The sequence below is a fragment of the Nerophis lumbriciformis genome, linkage group LG18, assembly GCF_033978685.3.
Source record: "Nerophis lumbriciformis linkage group LG18, RoL_Nlum_v2.1, whole genome shotgun sequence".
In the NCBI taxonomy this organism is placed as follows: Eukaryota; Metazoa; Chordata; class Actinopteri; order Syngnathiformes; family Syngnathidae; genus Nerophis; species Nerophis lumbriciformis.
In genome coordinates this window covers 38,898,669-38,920,000 of record NC_084565.2, presented here as the reverse complement: position 1 = coordinate 38,920,000, position 21,332 = coordinate 38,898,669, and the positions used below count along the sequence as shown (strand labels likewise).

Below are 21,332 nucleotides of genomic sequence, written 5' to 3'. Positions count from 1 at the left end.
ACAAAAGTCACAATTTTATAAGAAAACTGTAAAATGTTGGCAATATTATAATAATAATCGGAATTTTACTTGGTAAAATTATGACAAGAGTCATAATTTTATTCAAAAAATGTCACTATTTTACAGGAACAACAAAAAAATTGGCAATATTGTGATAAAAGTCTGAATTTTATATGACAAATGTCACCGTTTTGTATTAAAAAGTAATAATTTTACATAAAAAAGTAATAATTTTACGAGAAAATATTGCAATATTACAGAAACACAAAAAATGTTAGAAAATGTTCCCAATTTTATAAGTGAGAAAAACACTGCTTTTAGATATTTTTTTTATTTTTTGTTTGTAATTGTATTTTAATCTTCATTATTTACTTCAAGTTGTCTCTATATACATATTTATTTATTTTTTGGAGTTAATTTTGTCCAAAGGGGGCGCATTTCAATTTCTTACACACACTTGTTATTTCATATGTTGACCAGAGGGGGAGCACTTTTAAAAGCGACACCCTCATTTTGATAGATGTCACCACAAATGAGACATTGTCTATTAGATGCAATGTTATTGATTTATGTCATCACTTGTTCACACCTCCTCATATGGAAGATACTTTTCCTTCTTCATGTCTCAAGAGGGTAAGAAATACAAGAACACACACACACACACACACACACTCTTGTGTTTTTTACCTTCTTGAGACCTGAGAAAAATGCCTACCTCTTTAGGACCAGCCTTTCTAGATATATAAAGAAGTGTATTTACAACATTAATAATATATACATACTATGCTTGTTGTGAAAAATGAGTTGGACTTTCACAAGAAAAAGGTCACAATTTCACAAGAAAAACGTTGAATTGTGGCAGCGTTATAATAAAAGTCGTCATTTTCCTCGACACGAGTCAAAATTTTACAAGAAAAACTCAACCTGTGTGCAATATTATGATAAAAGTTGGAATTTTACTCAATGACGGGTCGCAATTTTACGAGAAAAGCTTAACATTTTGTCAATTTTATGAAAAGAGTCGTCATTTTACTCCACAAAAGTCACAATTTTATAAGAAAACTGTAAAATGTTGGCAATATTATAATAATAATCGGAATTTTACTTGGCAAAATGACGACAAAAGTCATAATTTTACTCAAAAAATGTCACTATTTTTTACAAACAACAAAAAAATTGGCAATATTGTGATAAAAGTCTGAATTTTATATGACAAATGTCACCATTTTGTATTAAAAAGTAATAATTAAAAGAGAAAATATTGCAATATTACAGAAAGAGAAATATGTTAGAAATTGTTCCCAATTTTATAAGTGAGAAAAACACTGCTTTTAGATCTTTTTTTATAATAAAAGTCGTAATTTTACCTGACGCGAGTCAAAATGTTACAAGAAAAACTGAACATGTGCGCAATATTATGATAAAAGTTGGAATTTTACTCGATAACAGTCACAATTTTACGACAAAAGCTTAACATTGTGGCAATTTTATGAAAAGAGTCATTTTACTCCACAAAAGTCACAATTGTATAAGAAAACTGTAAAATGTTGGCAATATTATAATAATAATCGGAATTTTACTTGGCAAAATGATGACAAAAGTCATAATTTTACTCAAAAAATTTCACTATTTTACAGAAACAACAAAAAAATTGGCAATATTGTGATAAAAGTCTGATTTTTATATGACAAATGTCACCGTTTTGTATTAAAAAGTAATAATTTTACATAAAAAAGTAATAATTTTACGAGAAAATATTGCATTATTACAGAAACACAAAAAATGCTAGAAATTGTTCCCAATTTTATAAGTGAGAAAAACACTGCTTTTAGATCTTTTTTTATTTTTTGTTTGGAATTGTTTTTTAATCTTCATTATTTACTTCAAGTTGTCTCTATATACATATTTATAAAAAAAATTTGAGTTAATTTTGTCCAAAGGGGGCGCATTTCAATTTCTTACACACACTTGTTATTTCATATGTTGACCAGAGGGGGAGCACTTTTAAAAGCGACACCCTCATTTTGATAGATGTCACCACAAATGAGACATTGTCTATTAGATGCAATGTTATTGGGACCATGATTTATGTCATCACTTGTTCACACCTCCTAATATGGAAGATACTTTTCCTTTTTCATGTCTCAAGACGGGTAGAAATACAAGAACGCACACACACACACACACATTCCTGTGTTTGCGACATTCTTGAGACCTGAGAAAAATGCCACCTTTTCTAGATATATAAAGATGTGTATTTACAACATGAATAATATATACACACTATGCAAATATAAAAAAAGCTTGTTGTGAAAAATGAGTGGGAATTTCACAAGAAAAAGGTCACAATTTCACAAGAAAAACTTAGAATTGTGGCAGCGCTATTTTAAAAGTCGTAATTTTACCCGACGTGAGTCAAAATTTTACAGGAAAAACGGAACATTTGTGCAATATTATGATAAAAGTTGGAATTTTAGATATATAAAGATGTGTATTGGCCCTGTGATGAGATGGTGACTTGTCCAGGGTGTACGCCGCCTTCCGCCTGAATGCAGCTGAGATAGGCTCCAGCACCCCCTGCTACCTCAAAAGGGACAAGCGGTAAAAAATGGATGGATAAAGATGTGTATTTACAACATTATTATATGATAAAAGTTGGAATTTTACTCAATGACAGTAGCAATTTTACGAGAAAAGCTTAACAGTTTGGCAACTTTATGACGAGTCATAATTTTACTCCACAAAAGTCACACGTTTATAAGAAAACTGTAATATGTTGGCATTATTATAATAATAATAATCGGAATTTTACTTGAAAAAATGACAAGTGATAATTTTACTCAAAAAATGTCACAAAAAACAAAACAAAAATTGGCAATATTGTGATAAAAGTCTGATTTCTATATGACAAATGTCACTGTTTTGTATTAAAAGGTAATAATTTTACATAAAAAAGTAATAATTTTACATAAAAAAGTTATAATTTTACATACAAAAGTAATAATTTAACGACAAAATATTGCAATATTACAGAAACAGAAAAAATATGAGAAATTGTTTGTAAGTGAGAAAAAGACTGTTTTAGATATTTTTTCATTTTTTGTTTGTGATTGGTTTTTAATCGTCATTATTTACTTCAAGTTATTACAGTATGTCTCTGTATACATATTTATTAATTTTTTTATAATTAATTTTTGGGCAAAGGGGGCGCATTTCAATTTCTTACACACACTTGTTATTTCATATGTTGACCAGAGGGGGAGCACTTTTAAAAGCGACACACAGTCAATGTGAAAAATCCCTCCTTTTTGGGACCACCCTCATTTTGATGGATGTCACCACAAATGAGACATTGTCTATTAGATGCAATGTTATTGATTTATGTCATCACTTGTTCACACCTCCTCATATGGAAGACACGTTTCCTTCTTCATGTCTCAAGAAGGGTAGAAATACAAGAACACACATACACACACACACACAGTTGAGGTTTGTCAGCAGACCACAAATGGTGTCATGACGAGCGGTGGCCTGCACACATCATTGAGCAAAAAAAAAGTAAAAATAAAACAAACCATTGAGCACAGAGATTGGCTGCAGGGAGCGAAGGTCACCATCCTCTCAGACGCGACACTAAATCAACAGTTTTTTAGTGGGTTAGCATGTTGTGAAAGCACACACAACCCCCCTATACACACACACACACACACACACACACAAAAACAGTGTAGCTTTTTATTTGCCACAATGACAAAGTAGACATGTTGACCATCACTCTGAGAGAATCATCCAGGAGTCAGAGTGTGCTGACGTCTAAAACAACCACCAATTGGTGCCAAAACTAAATGTATCATAAACACACCATGAAATGACCTGCAAAATTATTATTTTTCATTACACAAAATGCCCTGCACATCCATCTGATTGCTTCATAATAAACACCATTTGAAATATACATCTAAACTACCTTAATTAGAGGGCAACTGCACTTATTTTGGAATTTTGCCTACCGTACAAAATCATTAGGAAAGACAATAACACACATCTTTTTTTTTTTTAGGATTCTAAAGATGATAAAAAATGCTTGAAAGATGCGCCAAATGTAGTCTTCAAAGTCTCGAAAATAACTTCAAAACAAAAGTTAAAGACAAAGTTGGACTTATTGGTGCATTGCTAAGAAACTTATTTGATTGACATAACGAGTGCTGCTGTGATGGTGACGCTGATGAGAAAAAGGGTAAGTTTGTTTGCAGTTGATTTCCTCCTACAAATATTAGTCTCAGCTACAATTCATGTCTGCGGTTCTTTTTATGCGTGAAGATGATATTTTTGTCTCATTATTTAGCTGTGGATGAGAGATGTATTCATCTAGTTCATTGTTTATTATGTGTGTGAATGGGTGAATGTGGAAATAGTGTCAAAGCGCTTTGATAATGTAGAAAAGTGCTATACAAGTATAACCCGTTTACCATTATTGTTAGAATAATTATGTGTAAGTTATCACAAAAGCTTCCGTTTTCGAGCAGACAGAGGCTGTCTTTGTTGCCCCAAGCCAAAGGCTTGGAAAATTCCGCTATGTAATATGGGAGGAGACGGGAGGGGTTATCTAATTTGATCCAAGACCTACCCAAGCTCGATCCAGGACCAGTCCAAGCCCGAGGCATCTTTTTCTTTTGTGTTAATGTGACCGAAAACAATGGCTGTTTACATACCCTCCATTCCTTTAGAAACAGCTGTTTTGATGTAAACAGGGAAAGTCCAAATAAAAAGAGGTGGCGTACAATCTTTCGCCAAAGTGAAGTGAAGTGAAGTGAATTATATTTATATAGCGCTTTTTTCTAGTGACTCAAAGTGCTTTACATAGTGAAACCCAATATCTAAGTTACATTTAAACCAGTGTGGGTGGCACTGGGAGCAGGTGGGTAAAGTGTCTTGCCCAAGGACAACAGCAGAAACTAGGATGGCGGAAGCGGGGATCGAACCTGCAACCCTCAAGTTGCTGGCACGGCCACTCTACCAACCGAGCTATACCGCCCCAAAGCATGCTGAGACACTGTCAAGGGTACAGTGTCCATGCGTCTCTCCTCAAAATGAGCCAAATTGAATTCTGTCTCTGTTTAATTCTTTGCTTCTCATCAGTGTTTGAACCTGACAATTATCATTTATTAAAACTATTATGGATATTTTCTTGATGCTAACGAATATCACCAAAGACGTCATGGTCATTAAGGTAAAGTAAAGCACTTTTCTTTCCTGCACAACAACTAAGCTTTTAGTTTGTTATGAAAATGTACAAAAAAAATACGGTGGACTGGACCAACAATCACAATATTTATTATTAGGACTTAACATAATGTTAGTTTATGTCTACAATCAAGTTTTCCTAGTTATATTTAGGCATAGCAACCACAAAATAATGCCATCTGCTGTCCTTTCTCCACGTTTAGTTCTGCTCTCAAACACTGCTAATATAGCAGAGAATGAACTGGATTGCATCACAGAAAGTTTCTCAGTCAAATGTTCAAACAAACATTTTACAAAGTCATCACTGCAGACACCGACATGGTCCGATTGTGAAAGTGATATTTCGAGGAGCCATTTCCTTCGACAAGACTTTGCTAAAGCCTAGCATGTTGAATTAAAAGATTACAGTTGGTACAAAATGCGGCTGCTAGACTTTTGACAAGAACAAGAAAGTTTGATCATATTACGCCGATACTGTATATACCTTTATATACTTATATATATACCTATACTGGCTTCCTGTGCACTTAAGATGTGACTTTAAGGTTTTACTACTTACGTATAAAATACTACACGGTCTAGCTCCAGCTTATCTTGCTGATTGTATTGTACCATATGTCCCGGCAAGAAATCTGCGTTCAAAGAACTCCGGCTTATTAGTGATTCCCAGAGCCCAAAAAAAGTCTGCGGGCTAACAGTTCGAGATGCTACCTCAGTAGAAGCATTTAAGTCCCATCTTAAAACTCATTTGTATACTCTAGCCTTTAAATAGACCCCCCTTTTTAGACCAGTTGATCTGCCGTTTCTTTTCTTTTTTCCTCTGCCCCCCTCTCCCTTGTGGAGGGGGGGGGACACAGGTCCTGTGGCCACGGATGAAGTGCTGGCTGTCTAGAGTCGGGACCCGGGGTGGACCTGTGCATCGGTTGGGGACATCTCTGCGCTGCTGACCCGTCTATGCTCGAGATGGTCTCCTGCTGGCCCCACTATGGACTGCACTCTCACTATTATGTTAGATCTACTATGGACTGGACTCTCACTATTATGTTAGATCTACTATGGACTGTACTCTCACTATTATGTTAGATCCACTATGGACTGGACTCTCACTATTATGTTAGATCTACTATGGACTGGACTCTCACTATTATGTTAGATCTACTATGGACTGGACTCTCACTATTATGTTAGATCTACTATGGACTGTACTCTCACTATTATGTTAGATCCACTATGGACTGGACTCTCACTATTATGTTAGATCTACTATGGACTGGACTCTCACTATTATGTTAGATCCACTATGGACTGGACTCTCACTATTATGTTAGATCCACTATGGACTGGACTCTCACAATTATGTTGGATCCACAATGGACTGGACTCTCACTATTATGTTAGATCCACTATGGACTGGACTCTCACAATTATGTTAGATCCACTATGGACTGGACTCTCACAATTATGTTAGATCCACTATGGACTGGACTCTCACTATTATGTTAGATCTAATATGGACTGGACTCTCACTATTATGTTAGATCTACTATGGACTGGACTCTCACTATTATGTTAGATCTACTATGGACTGTACTCTCACTATTATGTTAGATCCACTATGGACTGGACTCTCACTATTATGTTAGATCTACTATGGACTGTACTCTCACTATTATGTTAGATCCACTATGGACTGGACTCTCACTATTATGTTAGATCTACTATGGACTGGACTCTCACTATTATGTTAGATCCACTATGGACTGGACTCTCACTATTATGTTAGATCCACTATGGACTGGACTCTCACAATTATGTTGGATCCACAATGGACTGGACTCTCACTATTATGTTAGATCCACTATGGACTGGACTCTCACAATTATGTTGGATCCACTATGGACTGGACTCTCACTATTATGTTAGATCTAATATGGACTGGACTCTCACTATTATGTTAGATCTACTATGGACTGGACTCTCACTATTATGATAGATCCACTATGGACTGGACTCTCACTATTATGTTAAATCCACTATGGACTGGACTCTCACTATTATGTTAGATCTACTATGGACTGGACTCTCACTATTATGTTAGATCCACTATGGACTGGACTCTCACTATTATGTTAGATCCACTATGGACTGGACGCTCACTATTATGTTAGATCCACTATGGACTGGACTCTCACTAGTATGTTAGATCTACTATGGACTTGACTCTCACTATTATGTTAGATCTACTATGGACTTGACTCTCACTATTATGTTAGATCCACTATGGACTGGACTCTCACTATTATGTTAGATCTACTATGGACTTGACTCTCACTATTATGTTAGATCTACTATGGACTTGACTCTCACTATTATGTTAGATCCACTATGGACTGGACTTTCACTATTATGTTAGATCCACTATGGACTGGACTCACACTATTATGTTCGATCTACTATGGACTTGACTCTCACTATTATGTTAGATCTACTATGGACTGGACTCTCACTATTATGTTAGATCCACTATGGACTGGACTCTCACTATTATGTTAGATGCACTATGGACTGGACTCTCACTATTATGTTAGATCTACTATGGACTTGACTCTCACTATTATGTTAGATCTACTATGGACTGGACTCTCACTATTATGTTAGATCCACTATGGACTGGACTCTCACTATTATGTTAGATCTACTATGGACTGGACTCTCACTATTATGTTAGATCTACTATGGACTTGACTCTCACTATTATGTTAGATCTACTATGGACTGGACTCTCACTATTATGTTAGATCCACTATGGACTGGACTCTCACTATTATGTTCGATCTACTATGGACTGGACTCTCACTATTATGTTAGATCCACTATGGACTGGACTCTCACTATTATGTTAGATCTACTATGGACTGGACTCTCACTATTATGTTAGATCCACTATGGACTGGACTCTCACTATTATGTTAGATCCACTATGGACTGGACTCTCACTATTATGTTAGATCTACTATGGACTGGACTCTCACTATTATGTTAGATCCACTATGGACTGGACTCTCATTATTATGTTAGATCCACTATGGACTGGACTCTCACTATTATGTTAGATCTACTATGGACTGGACTCTCACTATTATGTTAGATCCACTATGGACTGGACTCTCACAATATTATGTTAGACCCACTCGACATCCATTGCATCCGGTCTCCCCACATCGGCGGTCCTCTCCAAGGTTTCTCATTGTCCTTCATATTGACATCCCACTGGGTTGTGAGTTTTCCCTTGCCCTGATGTGGGCTCTGTTGTGGCTTGTGCAGCCCTTTGAGACACTCGTGATTTAGGGCTATATAAGTAAACATTGATTGATTGATAAACATTGAGTTGACCTTTGACCTGATTAAGAAATGGTGTGCTTATTGGCGGACATTTAGAAGTTTGCACAAGTAAACGCGCTGCACGACTGCTTGTATATCAAGGCTTGCTTGATAAGTTACCGATAACAGGCCGATATTTGATATCAATATCGGATGGGAAGAAAAGTGTCTTTGTCCTTCCTCAGTGTGGCTCACTTAACAATTTGTTTAATTTGGTGAGGCATTCATGTAATAATGTTTTTTGGTATGCTCATGGAAATCCCCGACATTTGGAGGGATAAAGTCTGCTCCCCAGTTTGTGCGTCAGAAGAAATCCTGAAAACAATTTTGCACGTGCTGTCCGCTCATAAACCAAACGTGTTGTTTTGGTGGTGTTCCCCGCAGGGAGGCTGCCAGGTTGACGGCGCTACATACTTGAGTGCACGCTGGGCCGCAGCATCTGTTTGACGTGAGCCCGTCGCCGCCGCGGAGCCTCCTGGTCCAGCTGCTCCTTGAGGGTGGACACCTATGCAGGGGCAAGGAGCAAAGACGTGGGACACACTGTACAGTCGCGTGACCACACCCGGGCCTCGGACCGCTGCAGGTACCTGATCCTCCAGACATTTCACCCGCTGGCGGTGGGCCCGCTCCCTGCTCTGCAGCGCCTGCTCGGCCTGCAGCTGAGCGCCGCGAAGACACGCCGTCTCGGCGTCCAGCTCCTGGTGGTGGCGGACAGTGACCTCTAGGAGGCGCTGTGTGTGAGTGTGCTCCAGCTGGCTGATGTGGGCCTGGGCACACACAAGTCACAACATCAATTTTAGACCAGGGGTGTCCAAACTTTTGGACAAGGGCTAAAAATATTGGATCAGGGGCCGAAAGCGAACAAAGTAACTGTTGGAATAATTTTTTGTAAGTTATCACAAAAGAAACGTTGTATTATGAATGCTGTCTTTCGAGGCCTAACAAGAGGAAGAAGGCTCGTGAAACGCCACTGTGATTTCAACACGGACAGATGGCAGGATCTGCTCAACTTCCAGAGGAACTCTCTTTGAAGTGTTAAACGAACTCTCTCTGAAGTATTTCACAAACTCTCTTCCAACTATTTGGTAACCGAGGTCAACGCTATTTACGACCCGCTGCCCTCTTGAAGTTGCTGTGGTCAGGAGACGGGAGGGGTTATCCATTGTCCTCCAACACCTGCCCCAGCTGGATCCAGGAAGAGCCCAAGCCCGAGAAATCCTCTTCTTGGACTTCAAAGCGACCGAAAACAATGACTGTTTTACATACTTCCCATTCCTGCTGTGACATGTGTTGGTGCGTGAACATTGAACATCTGAATAAAGGAGGAGACGAAAACCTTCTTCGTCAGAGCGTGGTGCAGGACTGTACAGAGAGTGCAGTGGCCATGTCTCTCCTCAATATTGAGTCCAAATTGAATTCTGTCTCTGTTTGATTCCTTGCCTTTTGTCTTGTTTAATAGATGTCCTCAGTGTTTGAACGTGACAGTAACTGTGTAAAATGTGTACATATTATATTATATTATAATGGATTATTAAATAATTAATATAATTGGATATTAAGAGTACCGTATTTTTCGGAGTATAAGTCGCACCGGCCGAAAATTCATAATAAAGAAGGAAAAAAACATACAAGTCACACTGGACATATATAAGTCGCATTTTTTGGGGAAATTTATTTGATAAAAGCTAACACCAAGAATAGACATTTGAAAGGCAATTTAAAATAAATAAAGAATAGTGGACAACAGGCGGACTCGGGTCCATGCGGACCTGAGTCCGCTAACCCACAATATAAACAGCGTGCCTGCCCAATCACGTTACAACTGTAGAATGATGGAGGGCGAGTTCTTGGTTTCTTATGTGGGTTTATTGTTAGGCAGTTTCATTAACGTCCTCCCAACACACAACAACAGCAGTCACGTTTTCGTCTACCGTAAAGCAGTTCGTCTGCCGTAAACAGCAATGTTGTGACACTCTTAAACAAGACAATACTGCCATCTAGTGCATTTGATGAAAGCACTTTTGTGCGTGCCACACAGCAATGCATCATCAGAGAGGGTGTTCAGCATGGTTCGAAAAAATAGTGACAGAGAATAGAACAAGGATGGACAATTCAACCCTTAACTAAACAATGAGTAGATGAGTGTTATGTGTGTGTATATGTGTAAATAAATGAACACTAAAATTCAAGTATTTATTTCATATATATACACACACACACACACATATATACAGTATATATAAATATATATACAGTATATATAAATATATATAATAAAATAAATATATATTTATAGCTAGAATTCACTGAAAGTCAAGTATTTCTTATATATATATATATATATATATATATATATGAAATAAATACTTGAATTTCAGTGTTCATTTATTTACACATATATCTATATCTATATATGTATATATACATATATATATATGAAATAAATACTTGAATTTCAGTGTTCATTTATTTACACATATATCTATATCTATATATATACACGTAAAAGCCAGTAAATTAGAATATTTTGAAAAACTTGATTTATTTCAGTAATTGCCTTCAAAAGGTGTAACTTGTACATTATATTTATTCATTGCACACAGACTGATGCATTCAAATGTTTATTTCATTTAATTTTGATGATTTGAAGTGGCAACAAATGAAAATCCAAAATTCCGTGTGTCACAAAATTAGAATATTACTTAAGGCTAATACAAAAAAGGGATTTTTAGAAATGTTGGCCAACTGAAAAGTATGAAAATGAAAAATATGAGCATGTACAATACTCAATACTTGGTTGGAGCTCCTTTTGCCTCAATTACTGCGTTAATGCGGCGTGGCATGGAGTCGATGAGTTTCTGGCACTGCTCAGGTGTTATGAGAGCCCAGGTTGCTCTGATAGTGGCCTTCAACTCTTCTGCGTTTTTGGGTCTGGCATTCTGCATCTTCCTTTTCACAATACCCCACAGATTTTCTATGGGGCTAAGGTCAGGGGAGTTGGCGGGCCAATTTAGAACAGAAATACCATGGTCCGTAAACCAGGCACGGGTAGATTTTGCGCTGTGTGCAGGCGCCAAGTCCTGTTGGAACTTGAAATCTCCATCTCCATAGAGCAGGTCAGCAGCAGGAAGCATGAAGTGCTCTAAAACTTGCTGGTAGACGGCTGCGTTGACCCTGGATCTCAGGAAACAGAGTGGACCGACACCAGCAAATGACATGGCACCCCAAACCATCACCCAACCATGCAAATTTTGCATTTCCTTTGGAAATCGAGGTCCCAGAGTCTGGAGGAAGACAGGAGAGGCACAGGATCCACGTTGCCTGAAGTCTAGTGTAAAGTTTCCACCATCAGTGATGGTTTGGAAACGTGAGATCGACAGGCGGATCGGTGCGGCGTCTTCAGTAATGCGGACGCTGTATCGGTCCGTTGTGGTGAAGAAGGAGCTGAGCCGGAAGGCAAAGCTCTCAATTTACCGGTCGATCTACGTTCCCATCCTCACCTATGGTCATGAGCTTTGGGTTATGACCGAAAGGACAAGATCACGGGTACAAGCGGCCGAAATGAGTTTCCTCCGCCGGGTGGCGGGGCTCTCCCTTAGAGATAGGGTGAGAAGCTCTGCCATCCGGGAGGAGCTCAAAGTAAAGCCGCTGCTCCTCCACATCGAGAGGAGCCAGATGAGGTGGTTCGGGCATCTGGTCAGGATGCCACCCGAACGCCTCCCTAGGGAGGTGTTTAGGGCACGTCCGACCGGTAGGAGGCCGCGGGGAAGACCCAGGACACGTTGGGAAGACTATGTCTCCCGGCTGGCCTGGGAACGCCTCGGGGTCCCACAGGAAGAGCTGGACGAAGTGGCTGGGGAGAGGGAACTCTGGGCTTCCCTGCTTAGGCTGCTGCCCCCGCGACCCGACCTCGGATAAGAGGAAGAAGATGGATGGATGGATGGATGGACGGTATCGGTTTCAAAAAGTAAAATGTATGACTTTTTAAAACGCCGCTGTGTACACGGACGTAGGGAGAAGTACAGAGCGCCAATAGACCTTGAAGGCACTCGGCCCAGTCACATAATATCTACGGCTTTTCACACACACACAAGTGAATGCAAGCATACTTGGTCAACAGCCATACAGGTCACACTGAGGGTGGCCGTATAAACAACTTTAACACTGTTACAAATATGCGCCACACTGTGAACCCACACCAAACAAGAATGACAAACACATTTCGGGAGAACATCCGCACCGTAACACAACATGAACACAACAGAACAAATACCCAGAATCCCTTGCCGCACTAACTCTTCCGGGACGCTACAATATATACCCCCCCAAAACCCCGTCCACCTCAACCTCTTCATGCTCTCTCAGGGAGAGCATGTCCCAAAATTCCAAGCTGCTGTTTTGAGGCATGTTAAAAAAAATAATGCACTTTGTGACTTCAATAATAAATATGGCAGTGCCATGTTGGCATTTAATTTCCATAACTTGAGTTGATTTATTTTGGAAAACCTTGTTACTGTCATGTCTGCGTAATCATATTTTGTTTTAAGTCATGTTTAGTTTAGTTTCTGGCTTTTCACTCCCTTGTCTTGTTTGCATGATTACCCATTAGTTTCACCTGTTCCACGTTTGGACTCATTGTGCACTCTTGTTTGTCACCATAGCAACCATTAGTTTTCACCTGTCACGTCACGCACCTGTTTCACGTTTTGAGTCACGCACCTGCTTTCACTAATCATGTCCGTAGTATTTAAGTTCATTCATTTTCTGTTGTTCGTCCTGACGACATCCCCGCATTTATGCTCCTGCACACTCTCCACACCCTGATGACCCTTGCTACACTTTTTTTCATGCCGTTTCCATGCCAAGTAAGTTTTTGTTTATTAAGCCACAGTTAGTGTTTTGTTTAATTGTTCATAGTTTCTGCCAATGTGCAAGTTTTGTGTTTATAGTCTAGTTTTGTACCTCCGCCCCTGTGCGCGCTTTTCGTTTATTCCTTTTTTGATAGTTTGAATAAATCATGTACCCACCTTCAAGCCTTGACCAGTCCAGTTCATTTGCACCACGGGAGAACAAACCAAGCCACAGTCCAAGTCATGACAGTTACTGTCATGTCTGTGTGATCATGTTTTGTTTTAGTCATGTTCGGTTTTGTTTTTGGACTTTTTGTGCACTTTTGTTTGTTTGTCACCATAGCAAACCATTAGTTTTCACCTGTCACGTCCCGCACCTGTTTCACGTTGGGACTCACACACACCTGTCACCAATCATGTCACTGTTATTTAAGCCTACCTTTGTTCGTCACTCGTTCTGCCCGCGTTGTTTTGATGTCACACCCGGTTTATGTCTTGCTCTGACCAAGTAAGTTTCCCTGTCCATGCCATAGCTTCTGCACGCTTGCCTTTTTTTGTTGTTGTTGTATTGTTTATGTTTGTGGTAGTGCGTGATTTATGTTAATAAATCCTAGCCTACCTTCACGCTGTCGTCCGGAGCCATTTTTGCGTTGGAAGAACAACCCCGCAGCACGCTGCGACCCCCCCCCCAAGTGACAGTTACATTGTTTAATGCATCCAGCGGGGCATCACAACAAAATTAGGCATAATAATGTGTTCATTCCACCACTGTATATATCGGTATCGGTTGATATCGGAATCGGTAATTAAGAGTTGGATAATATCGGAATATCGGCAAAAAAAGCCGTTATCGGACATCTCTACGTATTATATAATCTTCATTTAAGTTCTAGTGTTGTGTGTACATGTGTGTTTATTTTAATGATATATTTATTTTACTGGTGTTGCAACTAGCCCATACTTGCCAACCCTCCCGGATTTTCCGGGAGACTCCCGAAATTCAGCGCCTCTCCCGAAAACCTACCCGGGACAAATTTTCACCCGAAAATCTCCCGAAATTCAGGCAAACTCAGGTCCTCATGGGTTTATTGTTAGGCAGTTTCATTAACGTCCTCCCAGCGCGGCAACAACACACAACAACAGCAGCAGTCACGTTTTTGTCTACCGTAAAGCAGTTCGTCTGCCGTAAACAGCAATGTTGTGACACTCTTAAACAGGACAATACTGCCATCTAGTGCATTTGATGAAAGCACTTTTGTGCGTGCCACACATCAATGCATCATCAGAGAGGGTGTTCAGCATGGTTAGAAAAATAGTGACAGAGAATAAAACAAGGATGGACAATTTAACCCTTAACTCAACAATGAGTAGATGAGTGTGTATATGTGTAAATAAATGAACACTGAAATTCAAGTATTTATTTTATATATATATATATATATATATATATATATATATATATATATATATATATATATGTCTTAATAAGGTTATCCAAAAAATAGTGCTCGATACCGTAGTAGAGCGCAATATATGTATGTGTGGGAAAAAAAAATCACAAGACTATTTCATCTCTACAGGCCTGTTTCATGAGGGGGGGTACCCTCAATCATCAGGAGATTTATATATATATATATATATATATATATATATATATATATATGTCTTAATAAGGTTATCCAAAAAATAGTGCTCGATACCGTAGTAGAGCGCAATATATGTGTGGGAAAAAAAATCACAAGACTATTTCATCTCTACAGGCCTGTTTCATGAGGGGGGGTACCCTCAATCATCAGGAGATTTATATATATATATATATATATATATATATATATATGTCTTAATAAGGTTATCCAAAAAATAGTGCTCGATACCGTAGTAGAGCGCAATATATGTGTGGGAAAAAAAATCACAAGACTACTTCATCTCTACAGGCCTGTTTCATGAGGGGTTCCCTCAATCATCAGGATTGATGATTGAGGGAACCCCTCATGAAACAGGCCTGTAGAGATGAAGTAGTCTTGTGATTTTTTTTCCCACACATACATATATATATATATATATATATATATATATATATATATATATATATATATAAACACATATAATAAAAAAAAAAAAATATATATATATATATATATATATATATATATATATAAACACATATAATAAAATATATATATATATATATATACATACATATAATAAAATAAATATATATATATATATATATATATATATATGAAATACTTGACTTGGTGAATTCTAGCTGTAAATATACAACTCCCCTTCTGGCCACGCCCCCAACCACGCCCCCGTCCCACCCCGACCCCGCCCACTCCTCCCGAAATCGGAGGTCTCAAGGTTGGCAAGTATGAACTAGCCTGTGCATACAAGTGCTATAAAAATAACAGTTTGATTGATTTAGCTCATTAGCGTCCTTCTTGGACAGTTTGGAGGGGGGCGGAGCCAGCCAGGGCATGTAGTCTCCATAACGTGCTGGAGTGGAAAGCTCATTCTTTCACTGTGTAAGCACAATAAAATAGTATTTTATAGTTGTATTGACTTAGCTGCAGCTATTTTGGGGTCAGTGCATCTGCCCTTCTTTCATCATTTGAAAGGAATCGACTCAAGCGGTTCGGGCCTGACCTGCAGCGCCGTCACCTGGTCCTGCCTCTCCGCCAGCTGGCGCTCCATCCCGGCCTGCACCTGGCCCGCCCGCTCCGTCCTCAGACCGTCCGCCTGCGCCTGACAACACATCATGTAGCGCAAATCAGGTGATGACAACAACATTTATCTCTTTCACGCACCATTTCACCACACACGTGTGTGTGAGCATGTCCAATAACAACATTACATACACAAGTACACCATCACACATACAGTCGCGGTCAAAAGTTTACATACACTTGTAAAGAACATGATGTCATGGCTGTCTTAAATTTACAATCATTTCTACAACTCTTATTTTTTTGTGATGTAGTGATTGGAGCACATACTTGTTCGTCACAAAAAACATTCATGAAGTTTGCTTCTTTTATGAATTTATTATGGCTCTACTGAAAATGTGCTGGGTCAAAAGTATACATACAGCAATGTTAATATTTGCTTACATGTCCCTTGGCAAGTTTACCTGCAATAAGGCGCTTTTGGTAGCCATCCACAAGCTTCTGCTTGAATTTTTGACCACAAAATTGGTGCAGTTCAGCTAAATGTGTTGCTTTTCTGACATGGACTTGTTTCTTCAGCATTGTCCACACCTTTAAGTCAGGACTTTGGGGAAGGCCATTCTAAAACCTTAATTCTAGCCTGATTTAGCCATTCCTTTACCACTTTTGACGTGTGTTTGGGGTCATTGTCCTGTTGGAACACCCAACTGCGCCCAAGACCCAACCTTGGGGCTGATGATTTTAGCTTGTCCTGAAGAATTTGGACATAATCCTCCTTTTTTCATTGTCCCGTTTAAAGCAGCAGTTCCATTGGCAGCAAAACAGGCCCAGAGCATAATAAGTGAAGTGAATTACATTTTATATAGCGCTTTTTCTCAAATGACTCAAAGCGCTTTACATTGTGAAACCCAATATCTAAGTTACATTTAAACCATGCATGGGAGTTTGCCCAACCAGTCTACATGTGTTTTGTGGACTTGGAGAAGGCATTCGACCGTGTCCCTCGGGAAGTCCTGTGGGGAGTGCTCAGAGAGTATGGGGTATCGGACTGTCTGATTGTGGCAGTCCGCTCCCTGTATGATCAGTGCCAGAGCTTGGTCCGCATTGCCGGTAGTAAGTCGGACACGTTTCCAGTGAGGGTTGGACTCCGCCAAGGCTGCCCTTTGTCACCGATTCTGTTCATAACTTTTATGGACAGAATTTCTAGGCGCAGTCAAGGCGTTGAGGGGATCTGGTTTGGTGGCTGCAGGATTAGGTCTCTGCTTTTTGCAGATGATGTGGTCCTGATGGCTTCATCTGGCCAGGATCTTCAGCTCTCACTGGATCGGTTCGCAGCCGAGTGTGAAGCGACTGGGATGAGAATCAGCACCTCCAAGTCCGAGTCCATGGTTCTCGCCCGGAAAAGGGTGGAGTGCCATCTCCGGGTTGGGGAGGAGATCTTGCCCAAAGTGGAGGAGTTCAAGTACCTCGGAGTCTTGAGGGAAGAGTGAATCGTGAGATCGACAGGCGGATCGGTGCGGCGTCTTCAGTAATGCGGACGCTGTATCGATCCGTTGTGGTGAAGAAGGAGCTGAGCCGGAAGGCAAAGCTCTCAATTTACCGGTCGATCTACGTTCCCATCCTCACCTATGGTCATGAGCTTTGGGTTATGACCGAAAGGACAAGATCACGGGTACAAGCGGCCGAAATGAGTTTCCTCCGCCGGGTGGCGGGGCTCTCCCTTAGAGATAGGGTGAGAAGCTCTGCCATCCGGGAGGAGCTCAAAGTAAAGCCGCTGCTCCTCCACATCGAGAGGAGCCAGATGAGGTGGTTCGGGCATCTGGTCAGGATGCCACCCGAACGCCTCCCTAGGGAGGTGTTTAGGGCACGTCCGACTGGTAGGAGGCCGCGAGGAAGACCCAGGACACGTTGGGAAGACTATGTCTCCCGGCTGGCCTGGGAACGCCTCGGGGTCCCACAGGAGGAGCTGGACGAAGTGGCTGGGGAGAGGGAAGTCTGGGCTTCCCTGCTTAGGCTGCTGCCCCTGCGACCCGACCTCGGATAAGCGGAAGAAGATGGATGGATGGATGGATGGACATTTAAACCAGTGTGGGTGGCACTGGGAGCAGGAGGGTAAAGTGTCTTGCCCAAGGACACAACGGCAGTGACTAGGATGGTGGGAGCAGGGATCGAACCTGCAACTCTCAAGTATAGCTCTACCAACCGAGCTATACCGCCCCATAATACTACCACCACCACGCTTTACGGTAGGAATGGTGTTCCTGGGATTAAAAACTTTTCTCCTCTAAACATATTGCTGGGTATTGTGGCCAAACAGCTCCATTGTTGTTTCAATTGTGCTAGTATCAATATTTTCAAAAAGAGGATAGGATAGGACTTTTTGTTGCTGTTATGCAAGATAGTAGCAGGGGGGAGCGATCGCACTAATTATATGACTCGTACTGTATGATTGGTGAGAATGTGGACGTGCGTGGCTTTGTTTTGGTGGATTATTTACAGTCTTTCTCTTTATTTCTATTTCTCAAAATGGGCCTTATCATTAATAATACCCATTTTTTCCCCTACTACTTCCTCTTCTGTCATCACACGCGGCTTTCACCGAAACCGGAGAATCTTTACATGTTTCCCGGGGCGCGATCCGAGATTCAAAACCGCACAAACTTGTTCAAGATTAGACAAACAAACAGTGTACAGGGTTACAGAACAGGAACGCCGATTGGGTCGCCAAAGGCGCCGCGTAAAAGATAAGAAAAAGGTAAAACGCTGGGGGAAGAAGATGAGTAAAAAAATACAATCTATACTGGGCTCCTAAGGGGGTCTAGTCTACATACTGTATACATAGTTTTCCTGAAATTTCCAGGAAATTCCCATTCAAATGAATGGACGCATTTACAGTTCTGCAATGCCCTAAATTCTTAAAATTTTGCATCGTTTTTAAACCCGATTCCGACCTTTCAACCTTCCACACACTAACGCAAAACATGTTTTGCTTTTACTCAAATCCCGATTATCCCTGAATTTCCGATAGTTCTCTCCCCATTGAAAATGAATGGGCAATATACAATGGACCGCATTACCCACATTTCTCATCCGATTTGAAGTGTTCCAACATCCACACACTCCACTCACCCTGCACATTCAAACATTTCAGTTCCAGTCACACGTATCAGCAGTTTGGCGGCGTTCACACGCAATTCCCCGTGGCATTGTAGTTATTATTATTATTATTATTATTATTATGATGAATCCATGAGATGGCGAAGGAGCGTGAAAAGGGTTAGTAGGATGTCCCAGGCGCTCTCACCTTCTCCAGCGTCTTCCTGAGGGCACTTTTGTCCTTTCCCAGCCGCACCAGCACTTTCTCCACGTTGGCCTTCTCCTGCTGCATCTTGTGCAGAGAACCTTGGAGATGTTCCACTTTGCTCTCCAGCTGATCGGCGCTCTCCCGCGCCGCGGCCTCTGCCTCTTCTTGCCGCCGCTTCAGACTCTGCGGCGGTAAAACGTAGAGCTTATAGGCACAGTTATTGGGGAGCATATTTGGCATTTTGACGTACAAGGTATCAGCCTTCAGTAGATACAATACATACACATATGATAAAATCAATAAAGTAGATAAACAATAAAAGTGACTTTTTTTTGGAGCCCAATTATCATTTTTAAATTAATTTAAGAATAAAAAAAAATACTCTTGTCAATAATTCTCCCCAAAAATGTTTTGAAATTTGATTGGGCATTATCTTTTAGTTCTTGTAAGAATTCTTCACCGGTTTGCTTTCACTGCGGCGCTCATGGGGCAACGCCCCGCCCCCTTTTTCTCCCTCCTACATGGTCTACAATACGAATCCTCTGCTTACCTGCCAAAACTTCCAATTTTCGCCCGGGAAATCCAGTTTTTGTCCTTCTTCGATACTGCCGCTCGACAAGCCTCCGTCGCAACACTCGGCACGTCATTAAAGGGGCGTGGCCATGACTAAATCAATCTGTTTACTGACATATACCGTATTTTTCGGACTATAAGTCGCAGTTTTTTTCATAGCGGGTGCGACTTATACTCAGGAGCGACTTATGTGTGAAATTATTAACACATTCCCATAAATTATCAAATAATATTATTTAGCTCATTCACGATTGGCAACACTAAATGGTCCCTAGTGTGTGAATGTGAGTGTGAATGTTGTATGTCTATCTGTGTTGGCCCTGCGATGAGGTGGCGACTTGTCCAGGGTGTACCCCGCCTTCCGCCCGATTGTAGCTGAGATAGGCTCCAGCGCCCCCCGCGACCCCGAAGGGAATAAGCGGTAGAAAATGGATGGATGGATGGACGTAAGAGACTAGACCAGTGGTTCTTAAACTGGGTTCGATCGAACCCTAGGGGTTCGGTTAGTCGGCCTCCGGGGTTCGGCAGAGCCTCCGCCGCGGAGGTCAAGACACACCCGACTCGTGTAAACAAAAACTTCTCCCTATAACATATTGTTTTTCATGAGCTGTGTACTAGTATTGTATGTCTGGGTGGGGGTCCTACTTTGGAAATAATGTGTACCCCTTTCAGATATCGCATTTAGTTCCCACTAAAACATTCACATGTTGCACAATGAGATGTAAACATGGGATCATGTGTACATTCCTGTAACTTTCTGTTTGTAAAATATATCTTTATTAGTATTTTTTTAATATAACAACATCATTTTGGGGGTTAAATCACCCAAAATGATTCCTGGGCGCAGCCACCGCTGCTGCTCACTGCTCCCCTCACCTCCCAGGGGGTGATCAAGGGTGATGGGTCAAATGCAGAGAATAATTTCACCACACCTAGTGTGTGAGTGTGACAATCATGGGTACTTTAACTAATGACTCACCTGATGTAGTGTCTGCTGGTGTTTCTCCAGGGCAGAATTCCGCAGCTCAGAGTCCTCGTGGGCTCGTTGAAGAGTCTGGGCCCGCTCTGTTAGCGAGTGGTTCAGCTTCTTGCTCTCCGAAAGGGCGTCTCGGGTTTTATCCAGACGGTCCTGACATTTGAAAGAGTCAGCAGGACGTCATGTTCATGGTTCAAGTACTGGAGCTACATTTTTAACCACCTGCTACACAATAGTTAGCATTCTAGTATTAGCATGCTAGCTTTTTTTTGGTGCAAATTCTGCAGGTATACACCTCGGCGTCAAATATTTTGTTAGTTGATGGATGATACCTG

General features: G+C 40.6%; 1 protein-coding gene across 1 annotated transcript in view; it reads right to left on the bottom strand.

The window, feature by feature from the left end:
* Positions 1 to 8,841: 8,841 nt before the first annotated feature.
* crocc2 (ciliary rootlet coiled-coil, rootletin family member 2) overlaps positions 8,842 to 21,332 on the bottom strand; it is a 185,459-nt gene continuing 172,968 nt past the window's right edge. Inside the window, exons 32-36 of the mRNA XM_072915124.1 lie at positions 21,001 to 21,150; positions 19,449 to 19,631; positions 16,125 to 16,223; positions 9,213 to 9,392; positions 8,842 to 9,130 (exon numbers count right to left, since the gene is read on the bottom strand). Of these exons, the coding sequence (XP_072771225.1) occupies positions 9,032 to 9,130; positions 9,213 to 9,392; positions 16,125 to 16,223; positions 19,449 to 19,631; positions 21,001 to 21,150 (711 nt within the window). The 3' untranslated portion in view covers positions 8,842 to 9,031. The remainder of the gene's footprint in view (positions 9,131 to 9,212; positions 9,393 to 16,124; positions 16,224 to 19,448; positions 19,632 to 21,000; positions 21,151 to 21,332) is intronic.